The sequence below is a fragment of the Herpailurus yagouaroundi genome, unplaced genomic scaffold (assembly GCF_014898765.1).
Source record: "Herpailurus yagouaroundi ecotype Mexico unplaced genomic scaffold, PumYag 182, whole genome shotgun sequence".
Lineage (NCBI taxonomy): Eukaryota > Metazoa > Chordata > Mammalia > Carnivora > Felidae > Herpailurus > Herpailurus yagouaroundi.
Window position 1 is genome coordinate 27708566 of NW_024412413.1, and position 14462 is coordinate 27723027.

Consider the following 14462-nt stretch of genomic DNA (forward strand, 5'->3'; position numbering starts at 1 on the left):
TTTAATAGTCTCAGTCTCTTACTGATTTGACTGCCTTTTTCTTTTTCTTTTTCTTTTTTTTTTTTCTTTTTGATTGGCTGCTTTTGAGAGATGTTACTTTCACATAACCATTAATAACTGGTAAAAGTTTTAGAGTTTTGAAAATGTCCATAAGAAAGCAAAGTGTATATAGAGATTGGAAATATAGTTGATTGTTTCTGTGTTTTTCTTCCTGTTTATTTTGAGAGAGAGTGAGGGAGCACAGGGGAGGAGCAGAGAGAAAGAGAGAGAGAATCCCAAGCAGGCTCCTTGCTATCAGCACAGAGCCCCACATGGGAATTGATCTCATGGGCCATGAGATCATGACCTGAGCCAAAAAGGAGCTGGAAGCTTAACTGACCAAACACCCAGGTGCCCCTGGACGTGCTTTTAAGTTAGCCAGTTTAGGACTCAAATGAATCATGGAATGAGAATTTTAGAGCTGGAAGGACCCGTGATCTTGTCCTGTCCCTGTAATTATTCCTTGAAGAAGTTGAGATTAGAGAAATTGTCTTGATGGGGATCAGACAGATGACCAAGAAATATTTTGGTTAGTAGAGAGAATATTGAATTGGGACCTGGGAAACCTGTTTTAATTGCAACTTTACCATTACCAGAGTGATGTCAATCAACTAAGCTTAGTTTCTAGGGCTAGTTTCATCATCTATGAAGTGATACAATTGGAATATAATTTCTGAGATGTTTTTCCAACTTTTAAACTTTATTTCTCGTCTTAATGATATGAATGACTACTATGTACAGTATATCTACCAAATGCTAGGCAGTGTTTTAAACATTTTAAGTGTATTATTTCGTGTAATTCTTACAACAGTTCTGTGAGGCTGACATTATTAGTTCCACGTTACAAATGGGAATTTGGGGCTTAGAGAAGTTAAATAAATCTACAAAGCTTCTTAGTGGGTAACTGGAATGAATGCAGATCTGTGAGACTCTGGCTTCTGTATTCTGAATCACTATTCCTAGATTTAGGTGGACTTTTGCTTTTGGAACACTTAATAGGCGCTGCTGAAAATAGGAACCAGTTGCATTAGGTAAATATATGCTTCTGACACCCGTCTCTGGCATAGGGTAGTATTGCGTGTCAGTATGTTAGCAGGAAAGACTTAGAATTCAGAAGTATATTGTGTGTTAGTACTTAGGAAATTTTGGAGAGGATTGAAATTAAATACAACCGGGGGATAGCCTCTTAGAAGCCCCTTTGAAAGACAAATTGAATAGGAATTGCACTCAATTTAGCATTAATTATTTAACAACATGAGTGATTGTATTTGCTTACTCATTAAAGTTGTAGGATGGTTCCAGGTTAGGTGGAATTGCTCACATTTCAGAAAATAGGAATTGTTCTCAGTTGAAAGCTGATGAAAGTGAGTTAGTTAAATGTAGTATGTTGGCAACGAAGCTTGCCATTTTTAAAAATTATTTATTTATTTATCTTAAGTAACCTCTCCACCCAGCACGGGGCTGGAACTCATGACCCCGAGATCAAGAGTCACACACTCTACCGATTGAGCCAGCCAGATGTCCTGAGAAGCTTACTATTATTGTATGTGGTTGTATGATGGATAGAGAAGCTTCCGTGAAGTCATTGGTACCATAAGTTTTCTAGGTCATATTATTGCAAAAGTCTGAGTAAGCTTTCTTCCTTCAGGATATATTCTGTTTTAAGAAGGCAGAGAAATAAGAAGGAAATTTCAGGTCAAAAAAAAAAAAAGTAATTAGCAAAAATGAATTATGAAACAAGTTTAAAGGTGTTAGAATTATAATGGAGATGAGAATAAAGAGTATTAGTGACCATTTTCAAGGTTGAAGACTTAGAGCAAGTAAGAAGGACTTAAGAGACAAATTTTATGTGAAGTTTGAGGCTGACAGCCAGGAGTTAGAATTAGGAATACAGGAGGTGTGAAATGAAAAGTAGAAGGTCCCCTCCCTAGGGAACACTGGTAATAGTGTCTTTGTATTTTTCCACAATTTTCTGATGCATATATCCCTTAATATTATACAGATATGATCATAGTCTTCATATTGGCTTTGAATTTTTTTCACTTAATATAGTTTGGAGATCTTTAAGTACCAGCACTTTCAGAACTACTTCTTTTATTATTTGTTTATTTTTAATAACTGCATTATATTCTATGGATTAGCAAAATATGGCTAGTCCCCTGTTCTTTCCTTTTACTCCCTAGGCTTCTTGGGCTTACTTAGGTCTGTTTACTAGGACTATTTTTGGCAAACTTGATAAAAGATTTTTTTGGTGGTGGTAGTAGGATTATGTAGTTATATCTTTGACTTGCTTACTTTTCTGGGAAGGTAAATCCCAGAAGAAAAGCCACCTCTACTCTGGAAAAATAAAGGATACAGAAATGGGGAAAATGTAGTTCTTGGGAGGTGCAGCTTTTGTTTCCAGTGCTTTTGAGGATGGGGTCACTAGTTTTAAAACCTCTTGTGGGATGAAACTGTTGAAATGTTGATGGGTCAAAAATGAATTGCTAGTTTTATACAGTTCTTTATATTAAGTATGTAATTTAAAGGCTCTTTAACTTTTTCACCATTCAGCTCCTTTCTTTTTTTCTCAGATGCAGGAGTTGTCATCAGATCCAGATACCTGACTTTTATTTATAAATTTATGTCTCAAGCATACCATTTTGGGAAAGAATCTTACTATGTTTTTTAGAGTAGGGTAGATAATAGATGGTAGAATCGTTAACACATGAGAATCTTATGGATTTTATTTTATTTATTTATTTTTTTTTTCAACGTTTATTTATTTTCTTTGGGACAGAGAGAGACAGAGCATGAACGGGGGAGGGGCACAGAGAGAGGGAGACACAGAATCGGAAACAGGCTCCAGGCTCTGAGCCATCAGCCCAGAGCCCGACGCGGGGCTCGAACTCACGGACCGCGAGATCGTGACCTGGCTGAAGTCGGACGCTTAACCGACTGCGCCACCCAGGCGCCCCAAATCTTATGGATTTTAAATGAACACAATAAAGACAGACTCTGGATAAGTTTAGAACATTTTAGAAGGTTACGTTTTGGGAAAATGTGACAGGAATGTGGATCATCTATTGAGGTTTGCTTCTTTTTTTTTTTTTTTCTTTTTAATATCAAGAAAAGTTTCACTGTAAAAGTAATTTGACTATGGATCTAAAATTCCGAAAAAAAAAAAAGTGAGCAACACCAAAACCTGAAAAACTAAAAACCAAAATATCCATAACTGTTTTGCTACAGAAATCATTATTTATATTTTGGGATATATATCCTTTGAATCTCTCATATAAATAGTTTTTGTACACAATTATAATTACAGTGTGTATGTTTTCTTATTTTTCTGTGCAGCTTTTATAATCATTTTAATGGATGAATTTGAAAGTAGTATCACTTTTTCCTTACTTGGCATTTTATGTTAAATATTTAATAGTTATGAATAGGATGTTTGCTTGTTGAGACAAATGTGTAGTGAATTGCTCTCAGTCTTGGGTGCTTACGGTGCATCTCAGTGGAGATGTCCAGCAGAGGAGCAGTATGGTTTAGTGATGATGAGCTGGTTTGCTCAAGTTAAAATCCTTTCTTCCATTAATTAGCCATGTGACTTTGGGCAAATTACTTATTTCCACACCTCATTTCTCTCGTGTGAAATGGAAATAATGATAGTATGTACCATTAATCTTTTTTTGCTGAGGATTATTAAGTTAGTTGTTGTGCTCTGAATCTTGCCCAGTGTTTTACTAGATTTTCAGTTCCTTTAAGGTAACATCTAGATAGTAATGAATGATGATGTTAGAGGAGAAAAAGAAGACGACCTTTAATCCTCCAGATTGTATGTATCATTGGGATGGAATATCAAGTATTAGAGACAGATTGTAATGGTTGGCATGGATGGCAGATGGATGGGCTGTGTTGATCTTTTTAGCAACCCTCAAATGATTGTAGTTTAGTTGGTGTAGTAGAGAGAGCAATGCAAGAGGAATCAGAAGATTAGCATTTTAGATTTTTTTTTTTAAATTTATATTCAAGTTAGTTAACATACAGTGTAGTCTTGGCTTCAGGAGTCGAACCCAGTGATTCATCTCTTACATATGATACCTGGTGCTCATCTGAAAAGTGTGCTCCTTAATGCCAGTCACCCATTTAAAATCCCCCCACCCCCTTCCAGCAACTCTCAGCTTGTTCTCTGTATTTAAGAGTCTCTTATAGTTTGCCTCTCTCTGTTTTTATCTTAGTTTTCCTTCCTTTCCCCTAGTTCATCTGTTTGTTTTTTATATTCCATTGATGAGTGCAATCATACAGTATTTGTCTTTCTCTGACTGACTTATTTTGCTTAGCATAATGCACTCTAGTTCCACCCACGTTGTTGCAAATAGCAAGATTTCATTCATTTTGATTGCTGAGTAATATTCAATTGTATATATATACACCACATCTTCTTTATCCTTTCATCCATTGATGGACATTTGGGCTCTTTCCACACTTTGGCTATTGTCAGTAGCACTGCTATAAACACTTGGGTGTATGTGCCCCTTCGATGCAGTGCTCCTGTATCCTTTGGATAAATATCTAGTAGTGCAATTGCTGGGTCATAGGGTAGTTCTATTTTTAATTTTTTGAGGAACCTGCATACTGTTTTCCAGAGTGGCTGCACCAATTTGCATTCCCATCAACAGTGCAAAAGGGTTCTCCTTTCTCCACATTCTTGCCAACATCTGTTGTTGCCTGAGGTGTTAATTTTAGCCATACTGACAGGTGTGAGGTATTATCTCATTGTGGTTTTGATTTGTATTTCCCTGATGATGAGTGATGTTGAAAGTCTTTTCATGTGTCTGTTTGCCATCCGGATGTCTTCTTTGGAAAAGTGTCTATTCATGTTTTCTGCCCATTTCTTCTCTGGAATATTTATTTTTGGTGTGTGTGTTGAGTTTTGTAAGTTTTTTATAGATTTTGGATACTAACCCTTTATCTGATATATATCATTTGCAAATATCTTCTCCCATTCCATAGGCCGCCTTTTAGTTCTGCTAATTGTTTGCTTCGCTGTGCAGAGAAGCTTTTTATCTTGATGAGGTCCCAATAGTTCATTTTTGCTTTTGTTTCCATTGCCTCTGGAGATGTGTCAAGTAAGAAGTTGATGTGGCTGAGGTCAAAGATGTTGCTTCCTGTTTTCTTCTATAGGATTTTGATGGTTTCCTGTCTCACATTTAGGTCTTTCATCCATTTAGAATTTATTTTTGTGTGTGGTATAAGAAAGTGGTCCAGTTTCATTCTTGCGCATGTTGTTGCTGTCCAGTTCTCCCAGCACCATTTGCTAAAGAGACTGTCTTTTTTCCATTGGATGCTCTTTTCTGCTTTGTTGAAGATTAGTTGACCCACATTTGTGGGTCCATTTCTGGGTTCTCTGTTCTGTTCCGTTGGTCTCCGTGTCTGTTTTTGGGCCAGTACCAAACCATCTTGATGATTACAGCTTTGTAATATAGGTTAAAGTCTGGGATTGTGATGCCTCTAGCTTTGGTTTTCTTTTTCAACATTACCTTGGCTATTCGGCATCTTTTCTGGTTCCATACAAACTTTAGGATTGTTTGTTCTAGCTCTGTGAAGAATTTTGATGGGGATTGCATTGAATAAGTAGATTGCTTTGGGTAATATTGACATTTTAACAATATTTGTCCTTCCAATCCATGAGCATGGAATATTTTTCCATTTCTTTGTGTCTTCTTCAGTTTCTTTCATAAGCTTTCTAGTTTTTAGTGTACAGATCTTTTACCTCTTTGGTTAGGTGTATTCTTAGGTATTTTATGGTTTTTGGTGCTATTGTAAATAGGATCGATTCCTTGATACCTCTTTCTATTTTGCTTCATTATTGGTGTATAGAAATGCAACCGGTTTCTGTACATTGATTTTTTATATCCTGCAACTTTGCTGAATTCATGTATCAGCTCTAGCAGTTTTTTGGTGGAGTCTGTCAGGTTTTCCATGTAGAGTATCATGTCATCTGCAAAGAGTGGAAGTTTGATTTCTTTGCCAACTTGGATGCCTTTTATTTCTTTGTGTTGTCTGCCTGCTGAGGCTAGGACTTCTAACACCATGTTGAACAAAAGTGGTGAGAATGGACATCCCTGTTGTGTTCCTGATCTTAGGGGGAAAGCTCTCAGTTTTTCTCTAAGGTCTTCTTTCTGATTTTTGTTAACAGTACAATCTTGAGAAGTCTTTTAACCACTTTGAATCTGTTTTCTCATCTCTAGAGATAACATTTACCCTTCCTCTCTCAGAGATGTCATTATGACTAAAGTGAGTTGAAGACTATAAGTGAGTTGAAGACTTAAGGCACTATATACAAATGTAAGCTTTTTATTAATTTAAAAAGACTGAAAATGAGAGAATGCATACAGAGACCTTGATACAGTATTGGGCACACTCTGCAATGAAGGGTAGCTGCCAGTGGTATTTGTCTTCTCCTTTTATGTGTAAGGCTAGCCCTGTTTACTGTTTAGATTATTAAGTAGTTTATGAATATATTATTAATACCTACTTTGAATTTTTTTTCTCTCTTCTCTGTTTCAGACTCCTGGGAGAGTTGGCTCTCAAGGTTCTGATTTAGATTCATCAGCTGCTCCTATAAACACAGTGGATGTCAATAATGAAAGCTCTTCAGAGGTATGGAAATAATAATTTGGCAATAAAATTTGGTATTATTAAAGGAAAACGAGCAGAGGCTTGAAGTAGTGGTCAGTAATTTAAACTTTCGTAGGAAAGGTCTCATCCTTCTTACAAACTGGAATAGGACTTTTGAATCACACTTCTGGAAAAATACGGTGTTTAGTTCTAAGACTAAGAAAGTGTATATTAAAATTGAAAATTAATACTGTTAATTTGTCTTCATTGCTAATGTCATCTGAACTTAAGGAAGATTTTGACATCTGTTTATAAAAATTACCAATTAATTAGTGTTTGTACTGGCATGAACTACTGAGTTAATGAAAAATTAGATTAACTTATCTATAAAGTTTATACATTATTTGCTGTCTTTACAACTTTGCAAGAACTTTTATCTTTCATAGTTTATTAAAAAGTAATGGGGAAAATAAGAAAGAACTCAATATTTTTGAGAAGTTAGCCTTAGTATTTGCTTTATTATGATTAATTATTTTTAACAAACATTGTTTGCTCATTATAGAAAAATGAGAAAAGGGAAGAGAAGAACATAAAAACCACCAATAATGTCCTTAAGATATGGATGCACTCACATTCTGCTCTGACAGTTTTTGTCACTTGCCCCTTTCTGGGCCCAGTTGTACTGCCTACCTAGTTCCCCTTTTCTGTGCTCCCCTTTCCACACCTGTTTGCTGGTGAGTCTGTTTTCTGTCTTGTGTATTTCTGGTTTTGTCTCTATGCATTCATCTCCCTGTGTTGTCTCTTTCTGGCCATCTGATTTCATGTATATGGGTATTAACCTTGAGAAGATCTAAAAGACCATGAAAGTGAGAATAAAAGTATCAGTTGAACTTTATTAAGAGCAAGTTTAATTGTTGACCTCAGTTGGATCAAAAAAAAAAAAAGAGTCTCTAGTGCGTAGTGAGCAGTGCCTGGTGATCCTGTTGTATTTTCTTCTTAGGGTCATTTTCCTACTCTTTGAGATAGTTTTACTGCCTTCTATATCCTCATATCTCTCATGTGTGCTACCCTCTCCCATCTTCCCTCCGTCACCTTCTATATCATAGGAAGTATTAGCTGAATGTCCAAAGCTATACTTGGCACCTTTGTTCTCTCTTTTTTTAGTACACAGAAAACAGTTCCTTTTCTTATCAAATTTCAATCCGTTCTCTTGTGCTCTGGATTCCATTCTCTCTCATTCTCATTTTATTTTCTGTCCCTCCTGCCACTAGTTTTTACCCATGTCATGAATTATTCCTATTGGCATATAATACTGCTCTAGAGGTTCATATGCCCAGTGCTTGGGTACATATTTGTCAAGGTCTTGGGTGCTCTCTCTCTCTCTCTCTGTCTCTCTCTCTCTCTGTCTCTTTCTATCAGTCTCTCTTTCAGTTTGTTTCCCTTTTACCTTGGCATCCCACTTTGTACAAACCCTAGGTTTTAACTCTGTGCCCTTAGCAGCCATCTATATGGAATTTTAAATGTCTCTGGGACTTTAAAGAAATAGTCAGAAGGGCACCTGGGTAGCTCAGTCCATTAAGCGTCCTACTCTTGATTTTGGTCCAGGTCATGATCTCACAGTTTGTGAGACTGAACCCATGTCAGGCTTGGTACTGACAGTGAAGAAGCTGCTTGGGATTGTTTCTCCCTTTCTCTCTGCCCCTCCCCTCCTCAAAATAAAAAACTTAAAAAAGAAATAGAAATAAAGCAATACCTTGCTTTATTCATATGATATTTATGTCATATTTTATTATTTAAGATAATGTATAATATTGTCTTCGTATGGGCTGTTATAACAAAAGTGCTATAGACTCAGTTGCTTAAACAACAAACATTTACTTCTCAAGAGTTCTGGAGGTTGGGAAGTTCAAGATCAAGGCAGATTCTGTGTCTGGTGAGGGCCTGCTTCCTGGTTTATAGGTGGCCATCCTCATATTGCTGAAGCGGCAAGAGAGCTGTCTGAGATCTTTTACAAGGGCACTAATCACATTCCTGAGGGTTCCACCCTTCTGACCTAATCACCTCCCTAAAACCCCATCTCCTAATACCATCACATTGGGAGTTAGGATTTCAATATAACTTCAACATAATTCCAATATGAGGATACACATTCAGTTTATATCAAACATGTAATGTGTATAATATGTAATGTAATATGTGATTTTTTTATATCCTTTAGTTATCACCAGGATGGTTGTTCAGAGTATTTAGTATAATGAATCGCCAGAAGCAAATGTCTTTGTTCACTCTTTATCCCTTTCTAGTCTGGATTCCATCCTTAGTACCCACTGAACTACTCATTGATGACCCGCATTTTCCTGCTCCTTTGGCTAGAGAGGGCAGGTTTTTTTGTAAGCGCTCACTGAAGTTTCCAGGTTGCCAGCTTCTCCCGCACCCAGTCTGGAATATATGATGCAAAAGAAAACCCGGAGTATTCATCATTGTATCAGTGCTTGGATCCCAAGATCCTTAGCTGGTCTTCCTTCTCTTCACCTTTCAGAGTTTTCTTGTGTTTGTTTTATATATAATGTCTAGGGATGTTAGGTGTGCTCAACAGGAAGAATAGGGAAAAGTGTATCTATTCCTTTCTGTCTGCAACTGGAAATCTGACCACTTTAAAAGTTGGATTATTTCTCTTTTTATTATTGAATTGTAAGAGTTATTTATCTACTCTGGGTGCAAGTCTTGTCGATAGTTTGATTGCCTCCTATTTGCCCTGTTGGCTGGGGAAGGATTCCTGTTCTGGGCTCACAGGGATGGCTGAACATAAACTAACCTGACACTGGACAGATAAAGTCAACAGCAGTTTATTATTCAAAAGACTCATGGCCCAGGAGGACACTGTATGCCATGAAGGGCCATATGAGGATTGGACTCGGGAATGAAATGAACAACCACGGGCTGAGAGAGGCAAGGTTTATAGTATCAAGAGGATGAGGTGCCCCTTGGTTCCTGGAGCATATGATTGGCTTGTTAGAATAATTCTGTGGGCTGACAGGGAACTGAAACCTGCTGTTTAGGCATACGCAGGCTCTGTGAAGAGGAGGGTTGTTTGACAGCAGGCCCCTATCTGTGGGAGCAGAGTGGGGAGGGAACTTGTAGTTAGGCCACGTGAAGCTCTCCCCTCACCTGTTGACAAAGGAGTGCATAATACTAGGTCTCCATTTTCGACTTTACACCACAGATATATGTGATGTTATGTTTTTTTCTTAGTCTGTGGTTTCCTTTTCATTTTGTTCATGGTGTCTTTCAAAGAGAAGTTTTTAATTTTGGTGAAGTCCAGTTTGTCAGCCTTTTCTCTTATGGATAGTGCTTTTTGGGTCGTTCTATGAATTTTTTTGCCTAGCTCAGTGTCATAGAGGCTTTCTCCTATGTGTACCAATGGTACTTAAAAAATTCATTTTAATGTGTATATTTAAGTCTGTGGTTTCTTTTAAAATATTGTGTATGGTATGGGATAGTGGTTAAGGTTCATTTTTTCCATATGGATATGGAAACCACAGCTTTTTATATAGTTGTTTCAGTACTATTTGTTGAAATATTACCTTTTCCTATTGAATTAAATTTTTGCTTTTGTGGGAAATCAATTGACCTTATATGTGTGGTTCTGTTTCTTTATGCTCTTTGATCCAGGCATACAGATTTCCCGCTTTTAAGGTGTGCCAAGTTTTTTCTTATCTCTGGACATCTGTATGCTGATCCCCATGTCTTACCTGTTCTTTTACTTTTCTGCCTGGTTAATATCTTATTATCCTTCAGGTCTCATTACAGATAATTACTTTTTCAGTAAACTTCACTTGACTCACATGTAGGATAGATGCTTATTCCATGTGCTTCTGGGGAATTGTATTTCCTATCCTTTTGATAATGATTATTCTGAGATACACTTATTTATCAAATATCTATTGTTGTCAGACACTGTTCTGGATGCTGGAGATATGACAGTGAGTAAAATAGTCAACAATCTTTATCCTGGTAGGGGCACCTGTGTGGCTCAGTCGGTTAAGCGTCCGACTTCCACTCAGGTCATGATCTCGCCGTATGTGAGTTGGGCCCTGCGTCTGGCTCTGTGCTGACAGCTCAGAGCCTGGAGCCTGCTTTGGATTCTGTGTCTCCCTCTCTCTGCCCCTCCCCTGGTCGTGCTCTGTCTCTCTCTCTCTTCCTCTCTCAAAAATAAACATTAAAAAAAAAAATCTTTATCCTGGTAAAGCTTATATTCTTGTAGGTGGAAATAGGCAAAAACCCCCAAAACATATGAAAACGGACAGAGGGAAACAACTGGTGTTACTGAGAAAAATAAAGCAGGGAAGGAGGCATAAGAAGTGTTTTGGGTGGTTGCAATTTCAAATAGGATTGTCAGGGAAGACTTCTCTGAGAAGGGCATAGCTCAGGAAGAACTGAAAGAAGTGAGGAAATGAGTCATGTGGGTTTCTGGAACAACCATGTTTCATTCATGTGGAACAAGTGGAAAGTCTCTGAGGTAGGAGCATGCTTGGCATGTTGAAAAACCAGCAGGGAAGCTAGTGTGGCTCCAGCACAGTGAGTGAAGAGAGTTTGGGCCTGTGAGCTAGTCAGGTCCACCTTATGCAGGGCCTTTCAGGCCTTTGTACAGACTTTGGTTTTTACTGCTGATGAGATGGGAAGCCATTGGAGAGTTCTGACAAGGGAAGTGACAAAACTTGTTTACATCTTTATAGGATACATTCTCACTACTGTGTGGAAAATAAACTGTTCGTGGAGTAAGGATAGAAGCAGAGAGGCCGTTGAAAGGCTGTTGCAGTGATCCCTGTGCGGTGTGAGACTGACTGCGACAGGGTAGTTAACAGTGGAGGTCCTGAGGGTCTAAATATAGTTTGAAGGCGGTTCTACTGGGATTTTCTTTTTTCTTTTTTTTTTCTTTTTTTATTTTTTTAATGTTTATTTTATTTTTGAGACAGGGAGAGACAGCATGAACAGGGGAGGGTCAGAGAGAGAGGGAGACACAGAATCTGAAACAAGCTCCAGGCTCTAAGCTGTCAGCACAGAGCCCAACGCGGGGCTCGAACTCGGGGACCACGAGATCATGACCTGAGCCGAAGTCGGATGCTTAACCAACTGAGCCACCCAGGCGCCCCTCTACTGGGATTTTCTGATTAGTGTGCCCTAAAATGTAATTACTTTCTTTCATAACTTTTTCAAGAAGCCTGTAAGCTTCCTGAGGATGGGACTTTGTGCCTTATTTTATCATTTTGTTCTCAGCACCGTAGAATAATGGCTGGAACACAGTAATCATACTCGGTACACACATCTTGAGTGAATGATTGAATATTGTATGTGGAAACTTACAGTGAAGAAACTAGTAAAGTCAAAGGCAGAACAAAGCTATCATGGCAAAAAAAAATATGCAAATGATGCATTCCTTTAAGGAATTACTATTCTGTGGTTCCAGCACTTTGGACTGTGGTTGCCTAGAAGACAACTCTTTCATCAGTAAAAAGAGAAAACAACAAAGAAAGAATTCACATTCCTCACTTTCATCCTCTGGCTAATCTCCTTTATTAAGGGTTGTTAACAAAAGGAATTAATGATATTAATCATTGCTAACATTTATTGAATGTTTTCTTTGTATCAGATGCTATGATAAGCACTTTGCATGTACTATCTCATTTAATTTTCATGAGACCCCCTCGCCCCCATGAAGTAGGTGTTACTGTTACCCCATTTCACAGATGAGGAAATTGAAGGTCATACAATCTACTAAGAGTGGTGTGAATCCAGGATTCGAAGCCTAGCTCTTAACTACTGCCCTGCCTGCCCTCCCACTTTGGGTCCTTATTTACAGTCATCCTCTCCTTTGTTATATCCTTAGTGACATTAGTGACTCCAGGAACATCCAAGTCTCCCAGTTTTTAATGTTTTCAATGCCAGTGATCTTTATTAATTTTTTCTGGCTATTCAAGTTCATGTCAGTACCTTCCATCTTATGCAGTAGAATAGTTCACCTGAGATGTCAAAACTGTACCTTTCCATTCTTACACAACTACCTGTCTTCTTAAAAACTTTCTCATGTTCTTACTACTTCTTTGGCCTTGCTGAATATTTCAGGTTTTTAATTCCTATCTTCTGGTCTTTCAACCTTTCCTGGCTTCATTTCCTTTCCTCTCTAACCATACATCTAATGACAGAATATTTATTGAACAATGCCTTATGACTAGACTAAGCATTTTATGTACTTCATGATAACTCTAGAGGAATAGGTACTAACATTAACCCCATTTTATAGATGAGGAAGTTGATGTTTAGCAAAGTAAAGTAACTTCCTTAAGTCATATAGTTAGCATTGGTTGAGTCTCAAATCCACATTATTTTTGACACAAAAACCCATGGCGTTTATAACCTATTGTCCTTCACTACACTCTCCATTTTATTCACTTTCCGATACTCTCAGTTCCTCTGTTCTCTTATCCCTCTACTTTCCTGTCTGACAAAACATTAAACCATAGATCAGTGTAATGGCCCACATTTGAAAATACAGATACTGTTAGGAATAGGGAATTGGGGAGATTGACTTAAAATGGTTTTATTTGGTTCATAAATTTAGAAGGGAGAGTCCCCTACTGGGAATTACGGCTATGGGCAAATATGGGGTCTTAGGCTAGTGGATTATGGTAAAGACTAAAAATTGCTTTCATTGTAAGGACTTTTTTTGTTGAGAACATGATGTTGCATAAAGCTATTTGTTATAACTGCCTGTCATTTCTTGATAGAAAATAAAAGCTAACTTGCCAATAATGGCTCTTAGATAAGTAAGAACAGACTGTCATAAACAAAAAGAATAATAATATTCCAACTAAAGCAACTGGTAATTGTAATAAAATTGAACCAATGGGAATTTCCAGCATAAGGATGGGAGCTACTTTTAGACGTCCTACTTTGGATAGATCTTTCAGTTTTTGTATATAGTTACTACTTGAAAATTTCCCTTACGTATACTAAAAAGAGATATACTAATTATTTTCCTGTTATGTCTGTTTTCATTGTCTGTATTTTGTTTTATAAATAACTTTTTATGTATATCCTCCTAAAAGTTGTTATTTCACAGGGTTTCATCTGTCCATTATGTATGAAAAGATGTATAACTGCTAGTGATTTGTCGGAGCATTACCAGCAAGTGCACGCTGAAAATGAAACAAGAGGACAGGAACTTCTTAATGACTCCAGTGTTACTGTGGGTCCTGTATATTTTGCTTTAGCAGCTTGGTTATGGGTTGCAGAATAGCTTTGTTTTTCCTTGCCTTGGTGTTGCTTAACTTTTTCTGCTACAAAGGGAATATGGATTGCTTTAATCATGCATGCTTAAAAGAAGGTTCAATAAGGAAAGCAGGCTCTTGGGAAGTTGGGTTCATTGCTCTTACTGTTTGCAGCTGTCTTTTTTGTGAATCTGTAAACAAATATAAAAATTTAAGTTAATATTTTTGCATAAATTTTGCCATGAAATTCAAAATATAAAGTGAATGATGCCTGATTTCACCATTTGTAAGTTGTATCTTTATCATTTAGTTAATGGTTTATTACAGCATATTTAAAAATGCTTTGGGTTAAAATGCTTTATACTCGTATATAGAAAGAGGACTTTGCATATTAATTGTTGCTGTTTTTATTTGAGAAAGTATCCAGCATTAGAGCCTGGATGTACCATTGTTTCAGTCTTTGTTTTGACTCCCTAGACTTGAGGAAGGTGACAAATGGCACATACTCATCATTAACAGTGTATCATCCAAATGTCTCTCTGTAGTGTGTGG

General features: G+C 37.3%; 1 protein-coding gene across 5 annotated transcripts in view; it reads left to right on the plus strand.

The window, feature by feature from the left end:
• The window catches only part of EEA1 (early endosome antigen 1), a 115797-nt gene that overhangs the window by 14832 nt on the left and 86503 nt on the right, over positions 1-14462 (plus strand). For 2 of the 5 annotated variants that reach the window (XM_040491242.1, XM_040491243.1), the window contains exons 2-3: positions 6592-6684; positions 13763-13888. In XM_040491242.1, the coding sequence (XP_040347176.1) occupies positions 6592-6684; positions 13763-13888 (219 nt within the window). Of the gene's footprint in view, positions 1-6590; positions 6685-13762; positions 13889-14462 lie in introns of those variants that run through there. The other 3 variants (XM_040491244.1, XM_040491245.1, XM_040491246.1) reach the window with 2 other exon arrangements.